At 32.5% G+C, this 21,614-nt stretch overlaps 2 protein-coding genes and 1 long non-coding RNA gene across 9 annotated transcripts; 2 read left to right on the top strand and 1 right to left on the bottom strand.

Moving 5' to 3' along the window:
- Positions 1 to 317: 317 nt before the first annotated feature.
- On the top strand, positions 318 to 10,954 carry LOC133791066 (uncharacterized). Of its 7 annotated transcripts, none has more exons than XR_009874115.1 (10): positions 319 to 997; positions 1,884 to 2,606; positions 3,937 to 4,032; positions 4,230 to 4,272; positions 4,477 to 4,610; positions 6,992 to 7,079; positions 8,793 to 8,857; positions 9,241 to 9,294; positions 9,984 to 10,073; positions 10,652 to 10,954. It is a non-coding gene; the product is annotated as an uncharacterized LOC133791066 (long non-coding RNA). The 7 variants fall into 7 exon arrangements; XR_009874116.1 differs by having other exon boundaries at positions 4,230 to 4,299; XR_009874113.1 differs by lacking the exon at positions 4,230 to 4,272 and having other exon boundaries at positions 322 to 997; positions 1,884 to 1,990; positions 2,532 to 2,606.
- Positions 10,955 to 15,025: 4,071 nt separating this feature from the next.
- LOC133791065 (16.9 kDa class I heat shock protein 1-like) lies at positions 15,026 to 15,848 on the top strand. Its single transcript, XM_062228955.1, has one exon. It carries the CDS (start codon positions 15,232 to 15,234, stop codon positions 15,706 to 15,708), a length of 477 nt encoding a protein of 158 aa, XP_062084939.1. The 5' UTR covers positions 15,026 to 15,231; the 3' UTR covers positions 15,709 to 15,848.
- Positions 15,830 to 18,516, bottom strand: LOC133791064 (uncharacterized). The gene is made up of 11 exons (XM_062228954.1): positions 18,313 to 18,516; positions 18,077 to 18,211; positions 17,848 to 17,914; positions 17,635 to 17,731; positions 17,511 to 17,555; positions 17,144 to 17,240; positions 16,882 to 16,965; positions 16,607 to 16,647; positions 16,388 to 16,513; positions 16,214 to 16,265; positions 15,830 to 16,103 (listed from the first exon to the last, which is right to left on the bottom strand). The coding sequence occupies exons 1-11, from the start codon at positions 18,473 to 18,475 to the stop codon at positions 16,015 to 16,017; spliced, it is 996 nt and encodes a 331-aa protein (XP_062084938.1). The 5' UTR covers positions 18,476 to 18,516; the 3' UTR covers positions 15,830 to 16,014.
- Between the last annotated feature and the right edge of the window lie 3,098 nt (positions 18,517 to 21,614).

The raw sequence follows: 21,614 nt of genomic DNA, 5'->3' as shown, positions 1-21,614 counted from the left end.
CTAGTACCCTTAGTAGTTCTATTGAGCCAGTAGTGATCTTATCTTCCTCCTCCAGATCCTATAATCACCAAAACCATCGAACTTGCCAATATAAATTTTAAGATTACTCATGTTAGTAAAATATGAATTAAAGATAGGTAATATAATAAGATTTCACTACACCAAATAACCCTTTCCACAACATTTAAGTATAACTCTTTTAAAAAAGTGTTATCCTAAACACATAAAATTTGGCAGGACATAAAAAAATGGCGCACAAATAATTGGCGGCAAATGAAATAATCGTGACAAATATTGTATTATTTCACTTGCTATTATCATTTTCTAAATGTACATATCTCATTCTCTCTCTTAACTCTCTGTCTCCCTCATATCTATCTAACCCCAAACCCTAAATTTTCCCGAACATTTAGAAATTTTTCCGAACCTCCGAGACCCCTCTAAAAAAATTTCCAAACTTTCCTAGAGGAAATTCTCCAAATTTCCCAGAAATTTCCCCACAACCTCAAACTCCCAGCTCTCCCTACCTCTCACCGAAATCCCAAAATTCTAGTCCTTCGTCGTTCGAATCCTTCCGGTGATGAATTCCCGATGAATAGGACTGTCCTCACTGGTAGTTCTACTAGTTGTGTGGTGGTTGGCCACCACGGGATCCGAATCAGACCTTGGCCGTATCCGAATCCGACTGAGGTCATGAAGGCGCACCAGATTATTGACACGGTTCAGAGGGAGCAGAGGCGTCAATTTGGAGTCAAGAACCCTAGAACCGTCATTGTGGTTACTCCCTTCACATGACCGGTCTGATGCATTCGCTGATGCTGGTGCTGTACGAAGTCGTTTGGATCGTGGTGGAGGCTGGTGGAGCTAGCAATGAGACCGATTCGATCCTTGCCAAGTCGGGACTCCGGACCATTCACGTTGGATTCGAGTAGCGGATGCCGAATTCTTGGGAGGGTCGTCATCGATTGGAGGCTCGGATGAGGCTTCGTGCATTGAGGTGAGTTCATGGTACTTTTGCTCAGCTCAGTTGTTGATTTTAGCGTTTATGTTAGTTTTGTTTCCAAAATTGAGCTACATTTATGATACTTGATCTTGATATATAAATAAATTAGCAAGGTGATTCTATACTCTCTGTTCTCTATTCGCACCTTTCTTTCCTCACTTATTTTGTTCTTACTTTGATACAAGTTTAGGTTCATATTTTAAATTATTTGAATATGGCAGTTTTAATTAATAATAGTCCTTTAGATTTGGGCTGTGTTCATTTGTGTTTGTGTGAGTTTTTGGATTTTTCATTAACTTTACTGTATAATTATTTATTTTACAGCAATTTTATAGTCTAATTATTGATTATGAGCTCTCTTTTTGTTGTTTGGTTTGTTAGTACTGATACTTTACAAGGATGATTGACCTAGCTGCTGATTATTGTCCATGATTCATTCTATAATTAAGACAGAAAGTATGCTTTTTAGTTTGGAAAATTACAAGAGATGAACATCCATACTCTAATTTTAGTCTTACAAGAGATGTGTTATATGTTATTTTCATTATAAATTCTATACGTGTATGCCCAGAATTTTGAAAGTTGTACAGTTAGTTTTCCATCTATTTTATTACAAAAAAAATGCATACTAGTCCAATTTGGTAAACTTTTAAAAAGGGAACAATTAGTCTATAATGCATGGACTGTTCCTGTTACAAATCTATCAAAGGGACTAAAGCTCTGAATTTTGTTTTTGATTTAACAAGGATGCCATTTTACCCGAACAAATTAAGTGAAAACTAACTGACAGTTTTAGTAGCCATAGGCCTGTCCCAGATAATTTAATCTTTCTGTAAGATTTTTAGTGGTCTGACTCTTTTTCTTTTTCCATTTGTACCAGGAAAATGGGTATTCTCGAGACATTCTGACTACGGTGCACAGAAGTAGAGCTGACTGTCCACAACCTGAGGTTTAAAGTTGTTGAATCCTTGTGCAATCTTATTTTCGGTAATGTACATCTTATTCAAAACTTCATGTAATTGTCATTGGGCAGGAAATGGTTACTGTTAGTGTAGGTGGTTCTATGCTTGATCGAATTTATAAAATCATGTCATATTTACGTCTCTGATTTATATTTGTCATAAAATCATGTCATCTTGATGCTAAATTGAAGTTATTAAGCATGTATATCTGTTTTGATGTAATATATATAAATATATAAATTTTTATTAAGCTGTCTCTGATGATACATTAGACTAAATTTTGGGGCTCAGTTGTTGAATTCTTGAAGTATAAAAATCTTCTTGGTAAATTTTCATATCAGTATTGTGATTCATATGGCCTCTTTCTATTATGAGTCTAGTTATTTCTCACTGCAACTAATCATTCGAGGAGAGGTTAGATATACAGAATCAGTTTTGAGTTCTATAATTTGATGGCACTCTTATTTATTTGTTTACTTATTTATATTTGTGGCACTCTTTTAGGTCTTGTCTTAAAAAAAATTTGTATTTTCTTCTTTCATTATTGTCTCCAATGTTTTTTGCAGCCACATGTTGACTTTGGATTAAAAGTACTTGGTGCAAATGCTATGTCCATTCTTGGCCTATATGGGTTTGTCCAGGTAGAGTACTCGTTTAAGTTTCGTTGATTGATGCTTAGTTGAATAAACACATAAATACATGCATCCATCTTATAGACAAACATAATTTTCTGAGAGTACATATTAATCCTAATATAGTAACTAAATGAATATTGCTTGCAGTTTTTACTTATATTTTTATTTTTATTTTTCAGAGATGTTTCATTCTGTTCCTTAATACTATTTTCCCTGAAAAAGATGTGATTTTTACCTGTGTTTTGGGGGTAACAGAAGTGTTTGTACATTAGTAACAAGGTTTTAGTTGCTGCCATAGTCTGGTGGCCATATATTTTCCCAATGTCCCCACTCAAGGGCCTTAAAAACAGAAAGAGGTCTTAGATCACTATTGGGTTCCATGACTAATGAGTTGATTGAGTAATCAAGATAATGATTTAGACAAAAGATTTGTTTTTTTTAATCAACTGGGGCTCACTTTTGTGCTGTATGTTAGTATTTGATGTTGAATTGGTCCACCGTTAAGAGTGCAAGTTCTTATTGTATCTCCTGAAACAAGTTCTAGCTAGTGATAAATCATAGTTATGATTAGACTGAGATTGGCTATAGTGCATGCTTAGATTCAGGACATACCGCCTGGAAATTTGGTACCTAATAGACTTTGGAGTCCTATGCCTCAGTTGGTGCTTATATTGGAAATCTAGTACTAGTTGGATAAAATGGGATTATTGGCTACACATAGGGTTAGGGACTCAATGGGATGCAACAGACTTATTTATTTCTTTGGTCCCCTTTCTAAAATTGTTTGGTTTTAGTTGTTTGCAAATAGTTTTATTCTTTATGTTTCATGATTTCTTTTTGTTTCCTTGATTAATTCTATTTGTAGCTGAGTTAAACTACCCCTTTTATACATTATTTCAACTTTTTTTTTACCCCTGTTTTACAATTCACACAGTATGATCCTATTTATAGTTTTTGTATATATTTAATTCAATCTTGGAATGGATGCCCTGGAAATATATTTGTCAAACAAATTTTCGTGCAAACTGGAAATATATTTAATAATTTAATATTACTTTTTGCAATCTTTTGTTTCTTATTGCCCAATGGCTTCCCTTCTAAATCTTTCCATAACAACCACCCTACCCAAATCCATCCAATAACCCCCATCCCATCCCTTTCCTTTCCTTTCCTTTCTTCCACTTCTTCCTCCCGCCTAGCACACTCTAAATAAGTGTATTTCTGGGTTTATGTGGACTCTCCTAAAATATAAGTGTTGAATTATACAAAGAAGTTGTTATTAAGATCATATTCTTTATTTTGTACCATCTGAATAATTAGATCTTGCTTGTTACAGTGTTTAGATGATGTTTAGTCATATATCCTCGTTGAAAGATCTTTGGAGAAGTACAATGTTGTTCTTGACTCTATAGTTCAAGACTTTCCTCACGTGGTTAGTTGCTTATTGTTATTATTATTATTATTATTATTATTATCTTTTTCTTTCCATGTTATCAAATTCATTTTCAAATTCTATCTAGAGGAATGGGGTTTCAACACTTATCTTCAAAGGAAGCTTTTCTCTATGAATGTTAGATTTTTCCTCCATGCTCTTGAAATTGCATTACTTTTCTGTCTATTTTGTTTTAGGTATTGCTTCAATACTACATTGAATGACAGTGCCTGCTGAAATGTACGAGGAGGATTCTCATGCATGCTTGTAATTTTATAATGAATGATGAGTGATTTACTTATTTAGTTCTCAGTTGTTATCCCTTAGAGACTTATTTTCCTTTATTGGGCATCCTCAACTAGTGCTAGATATCTACAGCTGAACTTTAAATCCTACTTTCTAAAACTCATTATTTTTCTTTTTATACTGCTACTATTGATGCAGTATCTCTAGGAAATGGCTCTCAGAGAGATGTCGATATACGGAAGGAGGCACTAAACCTCATTTCTGATGGTTTAGAAGGAAAACTATTGTATGTTCTCCAAGAGCTTCTATCTTCTAGTCACCCTGACCAAATGGTATATTTACTAATTACTATGAAAAGATGTATTTCCTACATTCCTTATATTGTTTTGAAATATGATGATTAAAATGATACATAATGAAGCCTTGTAACATAAGCTTTAGGTGTTACTTTTTCAAACTTATATCTGTGTTTTGTGGATGCACTTTATTGATATTAGATGTACTTTAGTTATTGATATATTCCTTCAAATTAAAAACAGAACATAATAGCATTTTTGTGTCAATTATTCTAATGCACATGTTTGTGTGAAAAGCGACGTTTTGAAGATACTCTACAAATGATGACGTATAAAAGCCTATTAATTGTTCTAGTAGTGCAATATAACTATGTTGATCTGCTTGAAACTGTAGTTCTTGAATTTTAATTAAAAGGGGAACAAAAAGAAGCTCACATGTCTAATTTTGAAAGAGAAGTGTACAATATTTTTTTTGTTTTTTAAAAAACTGAGACAATATATACTGTTCCCCAGAAAACAATTGATCATGTAGTTTTTGTCCATTAGAGAAGAGAAAGTTTGGAGGTTGATTTGATTATTATTTTTAGTATTATCATAATCAATCGGTATTAATATTGGCTTTTTCTAGGAGCTTTTATTTGGTTCAAATCATGGACCAAATTGAATTTTCTTTTCTTTTCTTTTTCCTTTCTTTTGTTTGGGAGAACAAGATTTCCCAACTTATTTTCTTTCTTTGTAATGTCTATTATAATGTTTATTATTCTGATATGGAATCAATAGGAACAAGGGCTGGTTAGTACTAACTTTTCAGTAACTCTCATTAAATAAATTGTCTCAATAGTTATATGTTATTTGATGAAACATGAGCATTGTTGCATTTGCAATTGCCAAGCTGCATGTGTTTTGGGTGTGTTTTGTTAGTACATTTTAATGGGCCACTTAGCAAATCTAGTTCTCATGCATGTTACAAGTAATAGAAAAACTTGGTCTTCTAAACAATTCTAAGTTTGAATTGTTAAGGATTTACTAGTACAGTAGTCTTTCGTGATTATTTCCTTTTCAAGACTTAATCATTGGCTATAAATGACTCATAATTTTATAAGTGCTTGTATTTTTTTGTTTTCTTCTTTGTCTGACTCACGTACTCATAAATGCTCTATATGAATCTAATTATTGATAGTAAGGGTTTAGCTACAACAATGTATTCCTTGAGCACTTAAATTTTTTCCAAAGTGGATTGATTATCACTTAAAATTCGAGGCTTGCTTAGATTTCATAATTACATGGTAATATTTTTTTAATATATATGTATGCTTGACCATATTTTTTCTTCAATTCCTCTGAAATAAGGTAGCATGTCAACTTGCATTTATTATGATTATGGAGCATTTATTCCCAATTTGGTCTCTCCTTGTGTAAGAGTTATAAATCTTTTTTATGTAATGAGATAAAAGGGTGCATTATTATATAAATTCATCATGCAAGTTAGTTGGGCAAAGCTTAAGTAAAGAAAAAAGAAAAAAGAGAATAAAGGTGGTAGCTAGGCATGTTTGCTTTGACAAGAAAATAAATTCAATTCCAGAAAGGGCATTCAACATATGATAGTTTGTTAAGTTGTTGGATAAAAATATTGATTTGTTACAAGCCACCATTTCTCTTTGAAATTTTGGTTTGCCCTGCATCATACAAGATATTGTAACTTATAAATAATTTCTTTTATATAGCTTTTTTTTCCCTTTCAATTGTTGCATGTTAAAATGAATGGCATGGGCTAAAAGAATGAAAAATAATTACATTTAAATTTATGTAATAATTGCATCCATGCTTTATTTGAGGAGTGTTGTCTCCCTTTTCTTTAATTGAGGAGTCTTATCTCCATTATAATCTTTATTTAATATTTGTTATCTTTTATCTTGTAGTAGGTCCTTATGCATATATATAACTGTTGAAGCATATGTATGCTCTTTCCATTTTCTTTTATTTTGTTTGATTGTGTTGTGCCATATGATTCTAGTTCAATAAAGTATCATGTTGCTACTATTTTGTTATTAGCATTCATTTAGTTACAAATTTAGTGACTTAATTATCGTTCTTTCTTTTTTTTTTTTGATGATTTTTGACTAGTTTATTAATGGTCTTGAAGTCTTGAAAACAATTGTTGGTGAAAAAAAAATAATGTTAGTGATAATAGTGATAACGATGTTATTGTTAATGGTCTAGGAGTTATGAAACAAAAGACTACAAAGTCCATGTCTTCTTTTTGTTGGCTTTTGGTATAAATACATGCTTCTACTTCTTATAACACTACACCAATAACCCCTTTTTATAATATAATACATGGGCATGATGGAATTGCGAGGATAAAATATAAGTGTTGTTTATTCTTACCCGAATTTCTTATCTTTTGAACATTACAGTGATATTGAACCCAAGGCACCCGAACTACTGTTGAAGCTGCATGCCGCCGCTAATCTGCCGTCGGTCTCCTCTGCTCTGGTTTCAGAGGTAGGTTTTCTTGCCTTATATCTCTTGTCTTTTGCTTCTTTGAAAAAGTTCTGGGTTAGATTTTGGAATGTTTGTTTGTATTGAGGTTCAAGGTAGTGTAAGGTAACTGTGGTCTATGTTACTCTTTAACTAATGGTCAATGCCCCACAAGTGCATGATAAAATGATGCAAAGAAACTGTATATACATTATGAGCTTGGACAGATAGAATATGCTATATGAGCCCTTTTGTTTAATGAAGTATTCAATTTTAGAAGGTGAGCTATATATTTCTAGGCTAAGACAACAATTTCTTGCATGAGATGAGATATAATGAGCTTTGTAAGAAAGGAGAGGGGGAAAGTATATACCACTTATATACTTCCTCTATGTTTAATGATAGTAATTCCTACTATTTTGTCTCGGAGAGGCTTTCTTGTATAAATATATACACATATATATATATTGTGTATATATAGAGAAAGAGAGGTATACTTTTCTTCAATTGGAGAGAAGAGCTGTAGTTATTTTGTAATCAATTAAGGAATCTGTAGAAATTTTTGCGTTGGTAGTTCCTAAAAACTTACTTTCTATGCTATTTTAATTTGATATTCTTATGACTAGTATTAATATGGACAGTAAATTTGGCCTAGAAAATTGTAATGGGTCTATGACAGTGTTAGCAAGTTATGGCTTGTTTGAGGAGTAGTGCTTTTGTGGACCTGAAGCTTGTCTTTTTCCAACCCTTTTACTAAACATAGTCTTTGGGTGATCATGTACTCTCTGGTTTTGAGTTTACTGGTGATGGTGATGTTTCTGTATAGCAATTTCATTTTCAACTTATGAGGTTCATCTCATCTGAGGTTCATGCATATCTATCTAATAATCTATTTGGTTTTAAGGGAAATTAAATTTAAAATTTGTACAACCAAAATAGCTTATAAATGAATGATTGTTTGTCTTTTAGTTTCAAAATCAAATCCTAGGCTGCATAAGAAATGTCTTCCAAGGTTCAGTAAAAGAATTACATGATTATTGATCAAGTATAGAGAAAAAGGGAGGAATTATAGATTTAATGGAGAGTTACTAAGTTGTAGCAAGAAGTTGAAAATTGGATCATATTGCTTGGAGTAGAAATACATGTGTTTTAGTGTTTTTTTTCTTTCATGTAAACAGAAAATCATGGATTCCCTGTACTTTTTAGCTTAAGAAATTTGCTTGTCATGTCTCATTTTCTGTTTCTTGTGAACCTTTGTTATTGACACCGAGTTAGATGCATTTTTTACTGACTCAGGTCAAAAGAACACTAGAATTAAGGCACAGTATTTAAGTTTAGACAATGTTACAAAGAACTTGAGAAAGTTCTATGCACAAGCTTACTTGGGACAATCACCAAACCAAGCTCCAAAGTATTGGCTTCATTTTCAAGTTTCTGTACTATCGCTTGGTTGGAATACTTTCTTTGTCTCAAAGGCATATAGTATAGGTAATTGAGTTCAAACTTGCTAGTCAAATTATATTGAACATATAGTTGATTCTTATGAAGCTCACCATTAAGATACAATATCATACAGTATGCATAAAGAGTAATGCATGTTGGTGAATTGGATTGCTTACTTATTTATAGTAGTGTTTGAAACTAATTTGTTTGATGTGATCTGAACTAGTAACTGAAGTTGTTTCATGAGTTTCAAAAGCTTGATTCATGAATTGGATTGCTTACTTCTTCATGCAGAAAATGGGATCAATGGCAGATGAATTAGATCCATGTTGAACAATTGGATCCATGTTGAACAATCAGTAAGTTGCTTAAAATTTCTGCTGAGTTGTTTATGTCAAGCATAAGTAGAGAAACGAGTATCAGGTTACTACTTGGGTATATTGTTAAATGAGTCCTTTGATTACAGTTTTTAAAAAGATGACGCTTCTTCCTGCCCTTCTTTATTATTGAAATTAATTCCCCTGCTCATGTATGTTGTTCGGTGTGATTATATGCTGAATATCATTCCTTGTATTTTCTTCTGTGTGAATTGATTTTGTTATTAATTTTTAAATTCTATACAAGTGTGACTTAAATAAGTATGTGAATATTTCAGCATGATCTAGAATATGATATTTTAGTCATAAATTTACGAATTTGATATTGTTGTTAGAAAGTTACTTAGTAGACTGTCTGTTTTCAGTTGGTGAACACAGGAAAGGAAAGGGCAAAAGTCAGCCTTCTTTTTACATGGGCGGTAAGCATCTCTTTTCCTAACATAATTGTGTATAATTACTCCTAGATGTTGAAATTCTTGATTTCAGGTATTGACTTGCATGAAACTTATATAAATTTTTCTTCATTTTGTTTGAGACAACTGTGACAAAGTTCAGAGTGGGGTTTTCCTGATTATCACATATATGGCTGTCATGAAACATCTAATATCTAACAATATTTGAACTAAATGTATGCTCTGGTGTATTGAGCAAAACTCATATTGCAGTTCTGAGAGCAAAATATGGTTCTTTTGTTATTTCATTGTTGCTATTAGATGGCTGTCTTTACTTGTCCCTAACTGACAAAATAATATTTTTTCATTACTCTCTTTTTCAAAGGCAAAAAATGTCTAGTTAACAATAGTTTTCGCAGCTAGTGTTATGGTGCTCTAAATTTGATTATTGTACCCTTCCTAAGACTATTTCATGGTTTGGAAAACTATCTATGGCTCTGAGGTTTTTTTTCTTAAAAAAATAGATGTTAAAGGAGATAGCTTCTGACTAGACAATCTCTAGAAAAAGGTTGAGATATGACTTTACTTGTCCATTCAGGCCATTTTTGCCAAGTACTTCTGATTTCTGTTTTCCATGGTTGGACTATGTGCTCTTTCTTCTGCATTGCTCATATTTTGATGCTTCTCTGAATTTTCATAATGTGTTTTCTAACCAGGAAGACAATGTTGCCAACCAGAGGGAACATCTAATTCTTCTCCTTGCCAATATTCACATTCAGAAAGCTAAAAAGCAGTCTGTCTTGAAGGTATTCTGATAGTTAATTAAGGTTGTAAAGCTTTGCCTTGTGGTGTTTATTCCATATTGGCTGCTTCCTAGTTATTTTTAGTTTTCTGGTTTTGCCTTGTGGTGTTTATTCCATATGCCTTGTGATGTGATTGGTTTGAATAGATGCTTTGAAATATACACAAGTTAGCTAATCTCTGCCTCTATTTTGGGCAGTGAATGCTTTTTCTTATGAGACTAAATTTTTTTTGTTGTATTTTAAGTTGTGGATAACAATTGGTTTTTATTTTTTAAGATAACAATTGGTTTTTGTGCTGTGGATCATTAGATCTGTTTTATTAACATAAGGATGTAATATTTGCTTCTACATTTACTATCATTCTAGTCAAAGAAATTTAGTATAGTTTAGTTACAAGTAATTTAGTTGATGCTGTTGACAATTTGTGGTATCTAAAAGATGGAATACATACTGTAGTCTTGAAAAAACTTTCAGAAAATGGTAAGAGCTATGTGGGTTTTACAGTTTTATTTTTGTATGATACTTCAAGCACTGATCTGTAGACTTATCTCAGTTTTGGTGGATCCTACTCCATTTTCTAGGATCTTGCAGGCAAAGGACACCAAGTGAATTAGATAGAGAGGTTAAGAACTTGAGGGTGGCATTTACTGACCTGTTTTTGAAGCATAACACTTTCAAAGAAACTGCAAAGCCATCGAGATATTGATGCAAAGAATGGAAGAATGTATTTCACTAATTTTTGTATACATTTCTTGTTTTGTATTTAGTGATAAAGGAATCTGAATTGGGCATAAATTATGTTGTAATATGATTTCTTAAGCCTAGACTAGTAGACTAAATATTGTAATTACATTTGAGTAATTAATAAAAATTTATTTATGTTACCTTATTTGGCTTCAACTTTCATATTTGTTTTCCTAGTTTTGTGTAAGTAAAAAAAGATTATGTTTCTCTAAGCTAATATAACACGTGTCATACTAAAGTGTAGTATAACACAAAAAAAGTGTTATATAATTGACTATAAATAACATAATTCAACACTTTTCTATATATTAAAATAACACAGAAATTGTGTTATCGTTGACAATACAATAACACATCTGTATAACACTGATAAAGTGTTATGTAAAGTACCCTAACCTACGATAACATAGTCGGTCTTAACACATCAGAAAGTGTTATCGTATGTTTTGATAACACATTTTCGGTGTTATTAAAAACATTTTTTCTTGTAGTGTTTTTAGCTGGATCGTTCAAAGGAACATCCACAAAGTCTTCTGTATCGAGTATCTCCCCTAGAGGGTCAACGTCCTCCAGTCTTGCTTGTTTTCTTGATCAATTTTGTGACCTGAATCCTCTTGTCGAACCTGGCTCTGATACCACTGTTGGATTTTTACCCTAATAACCCTACACCAGTTCATTAAGACAATATAACGCACAAAGGTTAGTATAGTCCTTTCATACAAAAAACAAATGGCCCAGAAAATTCCACAATACTCTGTCAATATTGATACAAAAACTCAACCCTAAAACCAATATATATCCCTAAGACTAACTCAGAAGATACGAGAGCTTTCTTTCTGTAACACTTAGAACATAGGGCAAAAAGTTAGGGCAAATGTTTATGCACATACAGAGAAGAATAAAACTCAGAGATTATAGAAGATAGTAAGCAGGGAAAACAGAAATTCAAACACAGTGATTTATCAAGGTTCGCCCTAAAAGGGACTACTTCTTCGTTGAGCTCGCCTTAGGGATTCAGCTCAACCTTTTCACTATTCAATCAGAGTTTCAGTTACAGCAATGGAGGATCCAAGCCACAAATCGAGTGGTAAGCCTCAAATAACTCTCTTTCTCGCTTTTGTTTCTTAGTTTCTGGATATTTCTCTCAATCTGACACTCTTTCTTTTCTTTACATGAACACCTCACGAGTATACTCTCTCTCTCTCAAGATCTAAAAACGCTCTACAGAAAAACATAGCTTCTCTCTCTAAGATCTGGATTACTTCATGGATTGGTATTCTCTGAATAATTTCTTATTTATAGATTTTCTGTAGTGATTCATGCCTGTAAGGAGTTTGTTAGATCTGATGAGATTCCGTTAAGGCTGTTGTGTTGTTTTGTTTATGAGTTTGTTGTAAATGTTGCCACGCTGTAAGCTTTAATGTCCTCCTCTCTGTTTATACTCTGATTGTAATTTTGTTAAGATGAGTGCAGCTTATAAGGGAATTTAAACAACATGATTCATTTCTAGTATCAATAAAACTTAGGAATCAATATACTTTTAATATTATTAAATTTATGTTTTGTGGATTCTAATACCTTAATAATCTTCTTCTACCAACTTGTTTACAATTCCTATTTTATTTATATCTCGTCTTTAATACATTTATTTTAGTTTATATTTAACTCAACTTAAAGTCAAACTGATTCAATCTAATAGATAATTGAATTGCATTAGAGCACTTCCAATGGATGAGCTAAAATGTGTTATTCTTTATAATATAAAGAAAAAATGGTTAAGTAGTCTTCCAATGGGTGATGTAAAGTTATATTTTTTTACCTAAATGAATAATATATCTCTATATGTAGTAAAATATTATTCATCAAGGTATAAATATTTTATTATTTTTTTTTATAAACTTTTGTATATATGTGAGTGTGATACTATTATATTTAATTATTTTATATCTTAAAATGAATAAAATATTTTAAAAAATATAATATATAAATGATGTAGAGAAAAAATAGAGAAGCAGATGTATGGTATAATGTAAAAGTTTGGGATAAATTATAAAATTGTATGTTTTTGTAATATATTTTATAATACATTTTCTCTATAATATTTAGCTAAAACTCATAAAAACATCTTCCATCAGCTCTTTTATACATATATTTATAATAGTTATGCACAAACTCCAATTAATCCATATATACATTTACATAACATTTACATATCATTTATATAATATTTTAATATTATTATTTTTCTTTATAAGTTTTCTCTCTCCATTTAGTATATATTTATTATTTCTTTTTTCTTTTTCAATTATTTTATTTTACTTTAAGTAATAAAATATATTTAAAGATATAATATTTAAATGATGTAGATAAATATATAGAGAAACTGATGTATGGTATAATGTAAAAATTAAAAGTAAAATAAAAAAATGTGTGTTTTAATGAGGTATTTTAAAAGATGGAGTGGAGCACCCATTGTGAGTGCTCTTAGATCAGTTTATAAAATCCATCATCCCGTAACTAATTTGGTTGGATCAATTATAACTAAAATGATAGTATTGCATTCGATGCACCCCTACTTGGCTAGCCTCCATAAGTTAAAATACCTACAACTATTGAAAATCCATGCTCGATCTAGTCAACAGCCTAAGATTTACCTGTATATGCCTAATATTATCCAACATAGAGCTTCTATCCTCTGTATAAAGAAGTTGAACTACCTTATTTATTTACAATTAATATTGTTGTCAAAACTCTATTCATCTCTATAATTACCACCTCTCTTTACATTTACTCTTTCAATCCCATTAATACTCACTATTTGCTACATGTTTATTGCACCAAATTTTTTGTTTCACTTTATCATCCCCACATTGAAGACTACTGGGCAAATATCAAACTGATACCAAATCCTCCTGAATTTGTGCCTCATAACCTTGAGGTTGGAGAATAGGCCTAACTCGATGATCTCGAGCTTAGAACTAACTCAAGACTAGAGTTTAAGACCTGAGCTCAATAACAATAGATAATTCACCATATATTTTTTTTAAAAAAGCATAATAAAAATAAATTTCTCAAATCAAATTCAAATTGAAAAGAGAAAGTTTAATTCTAACATACTATATGTTCGGATCAAATCCTTCGAGCAATATATGCTTCCCAAAATAGAAACTACGATTCATGATCTTTCTCAGTCTTTACTATGTTCTGTTTTGAACTCCTTGTTGACTAAATCAACTTTTGAGATATGCTCTTCCTGTAACCAAACTTTGTCAAAAATAAATGGTGGGTACCTACAAGAAAACTCTCTGATGTTTAAGTCAGATCTTTTTTTCTCTATACTTGACAGAATAAATGTATAGCAAAGACTTCGAAAAGACTCCCCTATCTATGATAAAAGTCAACTATTTATAGTAAAAAAAAAACAAAAAGAAGGTTTGGAATGAGTTGTTGTCATTGGTCCATGTGTCCGCTCAAAGTTCATTTTTCCCGCTCAATTATAACCGACTTTCTCTTGCTTTGTTACATCGTTCGTTCTTCTTCAGAGGCCCGAGTCTTTGCATCTTTTCCTCTTCTTGTAGGACCTTTTGCTCAACTTTGCCTTTTAGTGATATGAGCGTTTCGATATCTCTAAAAATAAAGCAACTTCTTTTGCACACATATTAGCCACATGACTAGCATGTTCTTTTAACAATATATAGAATATTTTTAATTTCTATTCTTTCAATAATATATATAAATGGAAAGTAATTACTAAGTGGGCAAAATACCTTCACACTATAAGTGAAATTAACCCATTTTTTTAGTATTTATTAAGATACTGTCTGTCCTTATTGGTGTCCTTACTGCCGTTTCATAAACGTTGTCGAATTTATTCCCCGTATGGACTACAATGCAACTTCATAACTATAGTAACTTTTGTTTCCTATTGGTAAAACAACACGAGTAACATGAAATCTAAAATTATGAAGGCATGTCGTATAAGCCAACCTTGAATCTAATACATATTGGCTACATAAGAAGAAAATTATACTCTTTCTTCAGGATTAATCTACGATAATTTTCCTTTATTATGTTGTAATAATAATGTAGGTTCGGGAGAAGGTAGTAGAACGTTGTGGAAAAAAGACAACCTATTGCCATTTCTTTATTGGAGAAAAGCTTTTGATCGAAACTAATAGTATCATCAAGATCACGACATGATGAGATGGGCTTATCTTGAAATCGCTAGAACTCTCTTTCTTATCTTTTACCTTTTTGATTATACCCCAACAAACCAGAACACTCTTCTCATCACTATAAATAGTGTGTGTGTGTGTGTTAATACTCCACCAATATCCATAGCGAACTTGTTCAGTCATCTATTTACGGCCTTTTCTTTCAGCAAGATCATACATTTTAAGTTTAATTCTCTCAAACAATGTCTCTCATTCCCAGCTTTTTTGGGAGCCGAAGAAGCAATGTGTTTGATCCACTCTCTCTAGACATATGGGATCCCTTCGATGACATCTTCAGCACTGCACGGGCTGTGGTGCCTTCTTCTGCAAGAGAAACATTGGCATTTGCCAACACAAGAATTGACTGGAAGGAGACCCCGGAAGCTCATGTTTTCCAAGCTGACCTCCCTGGCCTCAAGAAAGAAGAAGTGAAAGTTGAGGTGGAGGAAGGTAGAATCCTCCAGATAAGTGGGGAGAGGAGCAAAGAGCAAGAGGAGAAGAATGACAAGTGGCACCGCATTGAGCGCAGCAGCGGAAAGTTCCACCGCCGATTCAGGCTGCCAGAGAACGCCAAGATGGATCAGGTGAAAGCTAACCTGGAGAATGGTGTGCTTACTGTTACTATTCCTAAGGAGGAGGAGAAGAAGCCTGAGGTCAAGCCTATTGAGATCACTGGCTAGAGATGATCATTTGGCTCACTAAGATGTTTCCTCACACTGGTTTATGTTTTGTGTCAATTTAAATAATGTCCCAGTGCTTGTGTTCGTGTGTGTAACAGTTATTTTGTGTTAGTCTGATGGGTAATCAAAAGTGTGTGCAACTTGTTTCTAAGTTAATGAATGTTTAATTTTCTTTAAGGAAATCAAAAGGCTATGCCCTTTTCTTTCTTTACTCTAACCAAGAATTACTTTGAAATATACATACTAACTTTCTTTACTCTAACCAAGATTAAAAAGCTACAAACTGGTACTGCACTTGATGCAACGTCATCCTTTTGATGATAGAAATTCCTTCACATTCTGTAGAATGCCTCTATCATATGGATTTGTAAACCACACTTCAGTAGAGCCATGTCCTGGATGGAGATTTTATTTATTTATGTAAGGATGCATATTTCAGATACATGATTATAACCTACAATTGTGCCCAAGTTAAATTAGTGCTTTGAAAAATTGAAAAATTTACCTGGTTGGTGTTGCATAATTAACTGGAATTCTGGATACTTGTTCCAATTTATCTAAAATGGAATAACAAAAAGATCATTGCTTATTAGCATCTGCATTTCAAGCGACCAAGAATAAATTCTAGGATCTATCACTAGAGAAAAGGAAAGTGTTCGACTACCACATAGCAACTTACCCACTCATCAGTTCTGATATTGAAACATATGCAATATGCATGCCACGTCAAAAACGGCACCTGCCATACCAATTGAAGAATAGCGAAGATCCTTGAGCTAACAGCCAATCTTTCAGAGAGAATAGTCTATTCATTGGATGGAATAACAATAGATTAATCATGGAAGCAGTGATGATTGATGCTGAAAAAGATCTAGAATTGAATCAGTGCACTTTATACCTCTGAACTATGTCTTCTTGAAATTCTAAATTTCGTAGTGTCTGAAAATTCAACAGCAACACAATCGATCAGTCATCAAAGCTTATGTCAATTCAATGAGCCTTCTGATTCTTGAAAATATAGATATGTGAGTGCAATAGCTTAGAGAAGGTACAAAAATGTTCCAAGCAGTATGTTTTTCATCGATTCTGAAGGAAAATGATAACGATATCCATACTTCCTACATATGCATGTGTTTAGAACATATAATCAGTCATGACAGAGCATGAACTTACACTCAGACGAGCATGCCAGAAATGAAGCTTCAGTAACAATGAACCCAATCAAAAGAGCCATGAAAAGGAGATAATTCTTTTGACCTGCAAATGAAACCAGTTCAAAGTATAATACGGTTTAAAAACAAACTCAACGTTGAGAAATTGAAGTTAACGGCCACCTTTAATGGAAATAGTAGCATCATGCAATTTTTGGACTAGTTTAAAATCTTAATGAAAACAATTATGTGGGAAACATTAAGCATAACATCATTATCATTACCTATGCAGTTTCCAAAAGCAGGACAATGATGGTCAAAACCTTTTATGTATGCCGAGCAGCTACTGCAGTATCTCACCCTCCTCCCCAAAACGGAATCCTAAAAGAAAATTAAGTAAAGAACATTCAATTGTACAAAGTTAAAAAAAAAATACCCAGATGCACTTAGCTAAATTTCATATTGGATATAGATGAGAATTTTTTAAAATTTTTGCATCAACAGTATATACGAAATCAGCTTGAAGAGTATATGTGTCACCCCATACTTTCTATCTTCAACATTCACTACAACAAAATAAGGGACTGAACTAAATTTTGATTAACAGAGCTGCTGTGTTCCTTCAGACTATAATGGAATAAAGAAGATTACTTCAGTCGATTCATGACCTAAGCCACTTGTGGAAAGCTCCAATTCCTGCACATTGATTATTAAGTCATTAGTGGTTCTACAAGCCTACAATGGCATATGAATTAGCTCTGTTCAAATTACTAACCTCGTCCTGATTATTAAGTTCAGAAACTGTGCCCTCTGTTGGTTTGTCTGACAAGGAAGGCGCATGCCTTACCACCCCAGGATCACTCTTTAAGATACTGCAAATAAGAACATCTACATTAGTAGTTCCAATTTTTCCTTCTGTACTGAAAATAATAGCGGCTATAATTTTATATCCTATTGACCAAAAAAACAAACAAACAAGTATAACAACCTACACAGACCAAAAACGAGCATAGAAACTTCTCCATTAAACACAATATCCATAACAAGCGATACAGCTGCAACAAAAAATGGGGATCATAAGCTTGCACAATATGACTAACCAGTAAAACATCTTAATATTTGCAATACCCAAATGAAATATCAGCTTAATCTATACACTAATATAATACAGAGTCTAGTTACATATACATAATAATTTACCAATCAAGAAATAGTACCTTTTCGGATGATAAAGACATAAAAACACCAAATGAACAGTATATTGAAGAAGACAAAAGCTGGGGCTGAAGCATGAATACCAAGAAGCCTTCGGAACCATCCTCCCAAACCCATTACCACCAGCAGCACTAGAGCTGTTATAGAATATTAAAACGATATATAAAGACAATTAGTATCAAGTTTCCATGAAAATTCAACAAACATGTAAAGTTGAGAATAGAAAATAAAATAGGACCTGAGAGTGAGAGTTGAGGTAGAAGAGAGGAGGAAGCAGAGAAGTATCGAGGCACCAACGAAAGAGCAAATTGAGTAAGCAAGACCATGTTACATGAAACGAAGCAACGAGCAATTAAGCTCGGCCAAGCTGAACTCTTTCTCTGATTCTGCAATTGAAGCATTTTCGAGCCCAGAAAATACTTTGATTTATTATGTTTTTGTAAGTGCTATTCTGTCGTTGACAATTACGGGAAAGAAGCCTAATCCAATTGGAAGATACGTCGTCGTTTGAGCACTTTAAACCCATTGCTAAACTTGTGAAATTATACTAAAATGTACCATTCTTGTACATGTTGTAGTGACCAAAAAATGATTTTGGGCTCAATACCACGGCCCTTGTGCGAGCAGGCCCATAATAAGATCCAATTCAAAGCCCACACAGCGTTTGGAGACCATAGACCATAAGGCCCAAGTTTAAAATTAGCTAGCACTAATAGACCAAGTCCACGATCTTAAGTCTATGAGCTCAACAGTCATTCATTATTGAATAAGAGTACTTTACATTGTAAAATTTTCAAAAATTTGATAAATATGGTATTTTTTTTATACATTTTATATGGTATTTTATGTTTTTTTTTTACTTTTTTTATGGGATTTGTTTTCCCATATTTGTGTAATAATTTATTAGTATTACCATATTTGATTATATAAGGATATTGTGACTAATTTTGAATTTTTGTGAGGGTATTTTAGTAATTGTAGGTATTATTTTAATTTATTTTTTTGTACAAATATTGAAAAAAGTTTTTTAATAATATTTTTTTAAAAATTAGGCAAAAGTTGGTTTCATGTGCCTCTTTATTTCTCCCATGCAGGTACTCGAGAGTACTTATAGCCTCCATTTTTCTCTAACTTGCTTCCTTCACACGTTTTATATTTTGCCCATGCCTTTGTGCTCCTGTTCTTCAATCGATTCCTCTTCTTCATTTTCTTTTTAGGTTTTACTCTTTATTTCTCAGGTTCTAACATTGTCGTTTGTGGATTTATCGTTGTATTGTGTTGTTCTACGTGGTGAGTTCTTGGTTCAATGGGTTACGTTTTTAGTTAATTTTTTTAATATTTTTTGGATATTGCTTTGGATAATATATTTTTTCTCTTTATATTAGTTTTGTTTCACTGTATTAATTTTGGCCATTGTTGGTGGTTGATTTTGTATCGGTGTTAATGGGGGGTTTTCGGTTTTCAAACACATTTTGATAGTTAGTATTTTAGTGGGGAGGTTTCGGTAGTTTTTGATCAATTTTTTGTTTTAATCACGTTTTTGTTGATTTGTTTTAAATGGGAAGTTTATGGTAGTTATTTTTATTATGTGCACTATATATTAGGGGTGTTCATTTGTCGGTTTGGGCGGGTTGGGTGAATTTTTAACAAACCCAAACTTATAATCGGGTTGGTACTTTTCAACCCATAACCCACCCAATTAAAAAAAAATGAATTTCAACCCGACCATCGGTTTGGGCGGGTTACCCGCCCAAACTGCCGAAACTTTTTTTTTTATTTTTTTTCTAAAAAAATCATTTTTTCACTAATATTGTTTATTATTTTCTCTATTTTTAGTTTGTATTTGTAACAAAAATAATTGTTACTTTAAAATATAGGGTATTTTATAAATAAATAATAGTTTGAATTTAGTTTTATGTATGCATAATTAATAATTAAATAAATATAAAATTAAAAAATACGCAAATCCTTAATTGGGCGGGTCGGGTTGCCAAAATTTTCAACCCGCCCAATATAATAATTTGGCGGTTTGAAATGAAGGTCGGGTTTTTCGGGTTGCATTTTTTGTCGGTTTTTTCGGGTTGGTTTGGGCGGTTTATTTGGGTTGGGCGAGTTGTAAAATTTTTTGCACAGCCCTACTATATATATATATATTTGTTTTTCACTTTTTTTTTGTTGTATGTGTTTTACTTTGGCAGTGAATTTTGCATTTTAAGTTCAAACAACATTGATGGAATAGTTAGAGTTTTCTAGTGATTTTGGTCCTAGAGTTGGTGAGGTTGGTGGTGCATCTGGTTCTAAGAATATTGCTCAGAATGTATTTGATTATGAGAAGAAATCGTCTGAAGATGTAGAGAATGCATCCAAGGTGGCTGATGTTGGTGATGAGATTGGTGAAGTTCTTCCCAGGAGGAGTAATATTACTCATGTGAAGTCTGTAGCAAGGAAGAATAGTAAATCTCCTGTAAATGTGAAATAGAAGAGGAAATCATTTGCATCTAGAAGTAAGGATGCTAAATTTGATGCATCGGGAAGCAAAGATGCTAAATTTGATATCACGGAGATGAAGCATGTTGTGGTATGATTTTTTGTTTGTTTATTTTTCAAATATATTAAAAATAAGTTCATATGGTGATGTTAATGTATCAGAGTTCACATTCTGTGTTTGTGTTTTTTTTTTTTTTGGCTATTTAAGATTTTTGCCCCCCGAACATATGACCTATACATTATCGTGTCCCCTGATTTTTTCTGGCCGTTAAAAACTCCCACCGAACTATTCACAGTGTTGTAAAGTGGAACTTCTGTCCAATTTTGTCCAATGCGGCTAACGACATGCTGACGTGGTTTTTTGCTTGTTGATGTGTCTTGACCATGTTAGCATCACATGTATAATTTAAAAATACTAAAACACTCTTTTTTTTATTAAAAAATTAATAAATTTAAAATAAATCATTACACTAAAAAAAATTTAAATTAAATCAAATCTTATAAAATTAAATTTTTTATAAACTATGATTTATTTTTAATTTATTAATTTTAATATTTTTTTTAATATTTTAAAATACACATGTGGAGCTGACGTGGCCAAGACATATTAGCAAGCAAAGAGCCCCATATCAGTATGTTAGTCACATTGGACAAAATTGGACAGAAGGCCCACTTTACAACACTGTGAATAGTTCGGGGGAAATTTTCAACAGCCCCGAAAAAATCAAGGGGGCACGATAATGTATAGGTCATAGTTCGGGGGGGGGGGGGGGGGGGTAGCTTTTTATTATTATTGTTTGTCATTTTTTCCTTAAAGTGTTCTGTTTCATAGTTACTGGTTACTAGTAGATAAGTTTACATTTATTTTTTTATGAAACCGGTTACATGTTTTTGTAATTGGCTTCTTTGTTTCTTTTGCAGGCTCATTTAAAGATTAGTCCTTCTAAGAAGTTTGGAAGTAAAGTTCAAAGTTTCAATGACAAGCTTGTCATTACAAACTTGAAACAAAAGTTCACTGCAAAACAAAAAGAATTGTTTAAGAAGACGCCATTT

This window comes from Humulus lupulus, chromosome 7 (genome assembly GCF_963169125.1).
Source record: "Humulus lupulus chromosome 7, drHumLupu1.1, whole genome shotgun sequence".
In the NCBI taxonomy this organism is placed as follows: Eukaryota; Viridiplantae; Streptophyta; class Magnoliopsida; order Rosales; family Cannabaceae; genus Humulus; species Humulus lupulus.
The sequence above is the reverse complement of the archived record's forward strand: the minus strand, read 5'-3'. Positions and strand labels throughout refer to the sequence as shown.

Coding starts and splice junctions, on each gene's coding strand:
- LOC133791065 (XM_062228955.1), top strand. CDS start 15,232: ATGTCTCTCATTCCCAGCTTTTTTGGGAGCCGAAGAAGCAATGTGTTT.
- LOC133791064 (XM_062228954.1), bottom strand. CDS start 18,475: ATGCTTCAATTGCAGAATCAGAGAAAGAGTTCAGCTTGGCCGAGCTTA. Junction 17,732..17,847: donor CTCGTTTTTGGTCTGTGTAG/GTTGTTATACTT, acceptor TCTTATTTGCAG/TATCTTAAAGAGTGATCCTG. Junction 16,514..16,606: donor CAAGAAGACATAGTTCAGAG/GTATAAAGTGCA, acceptor TCCAATGAATAG/ACTATTCTCTCTGAAAGATT.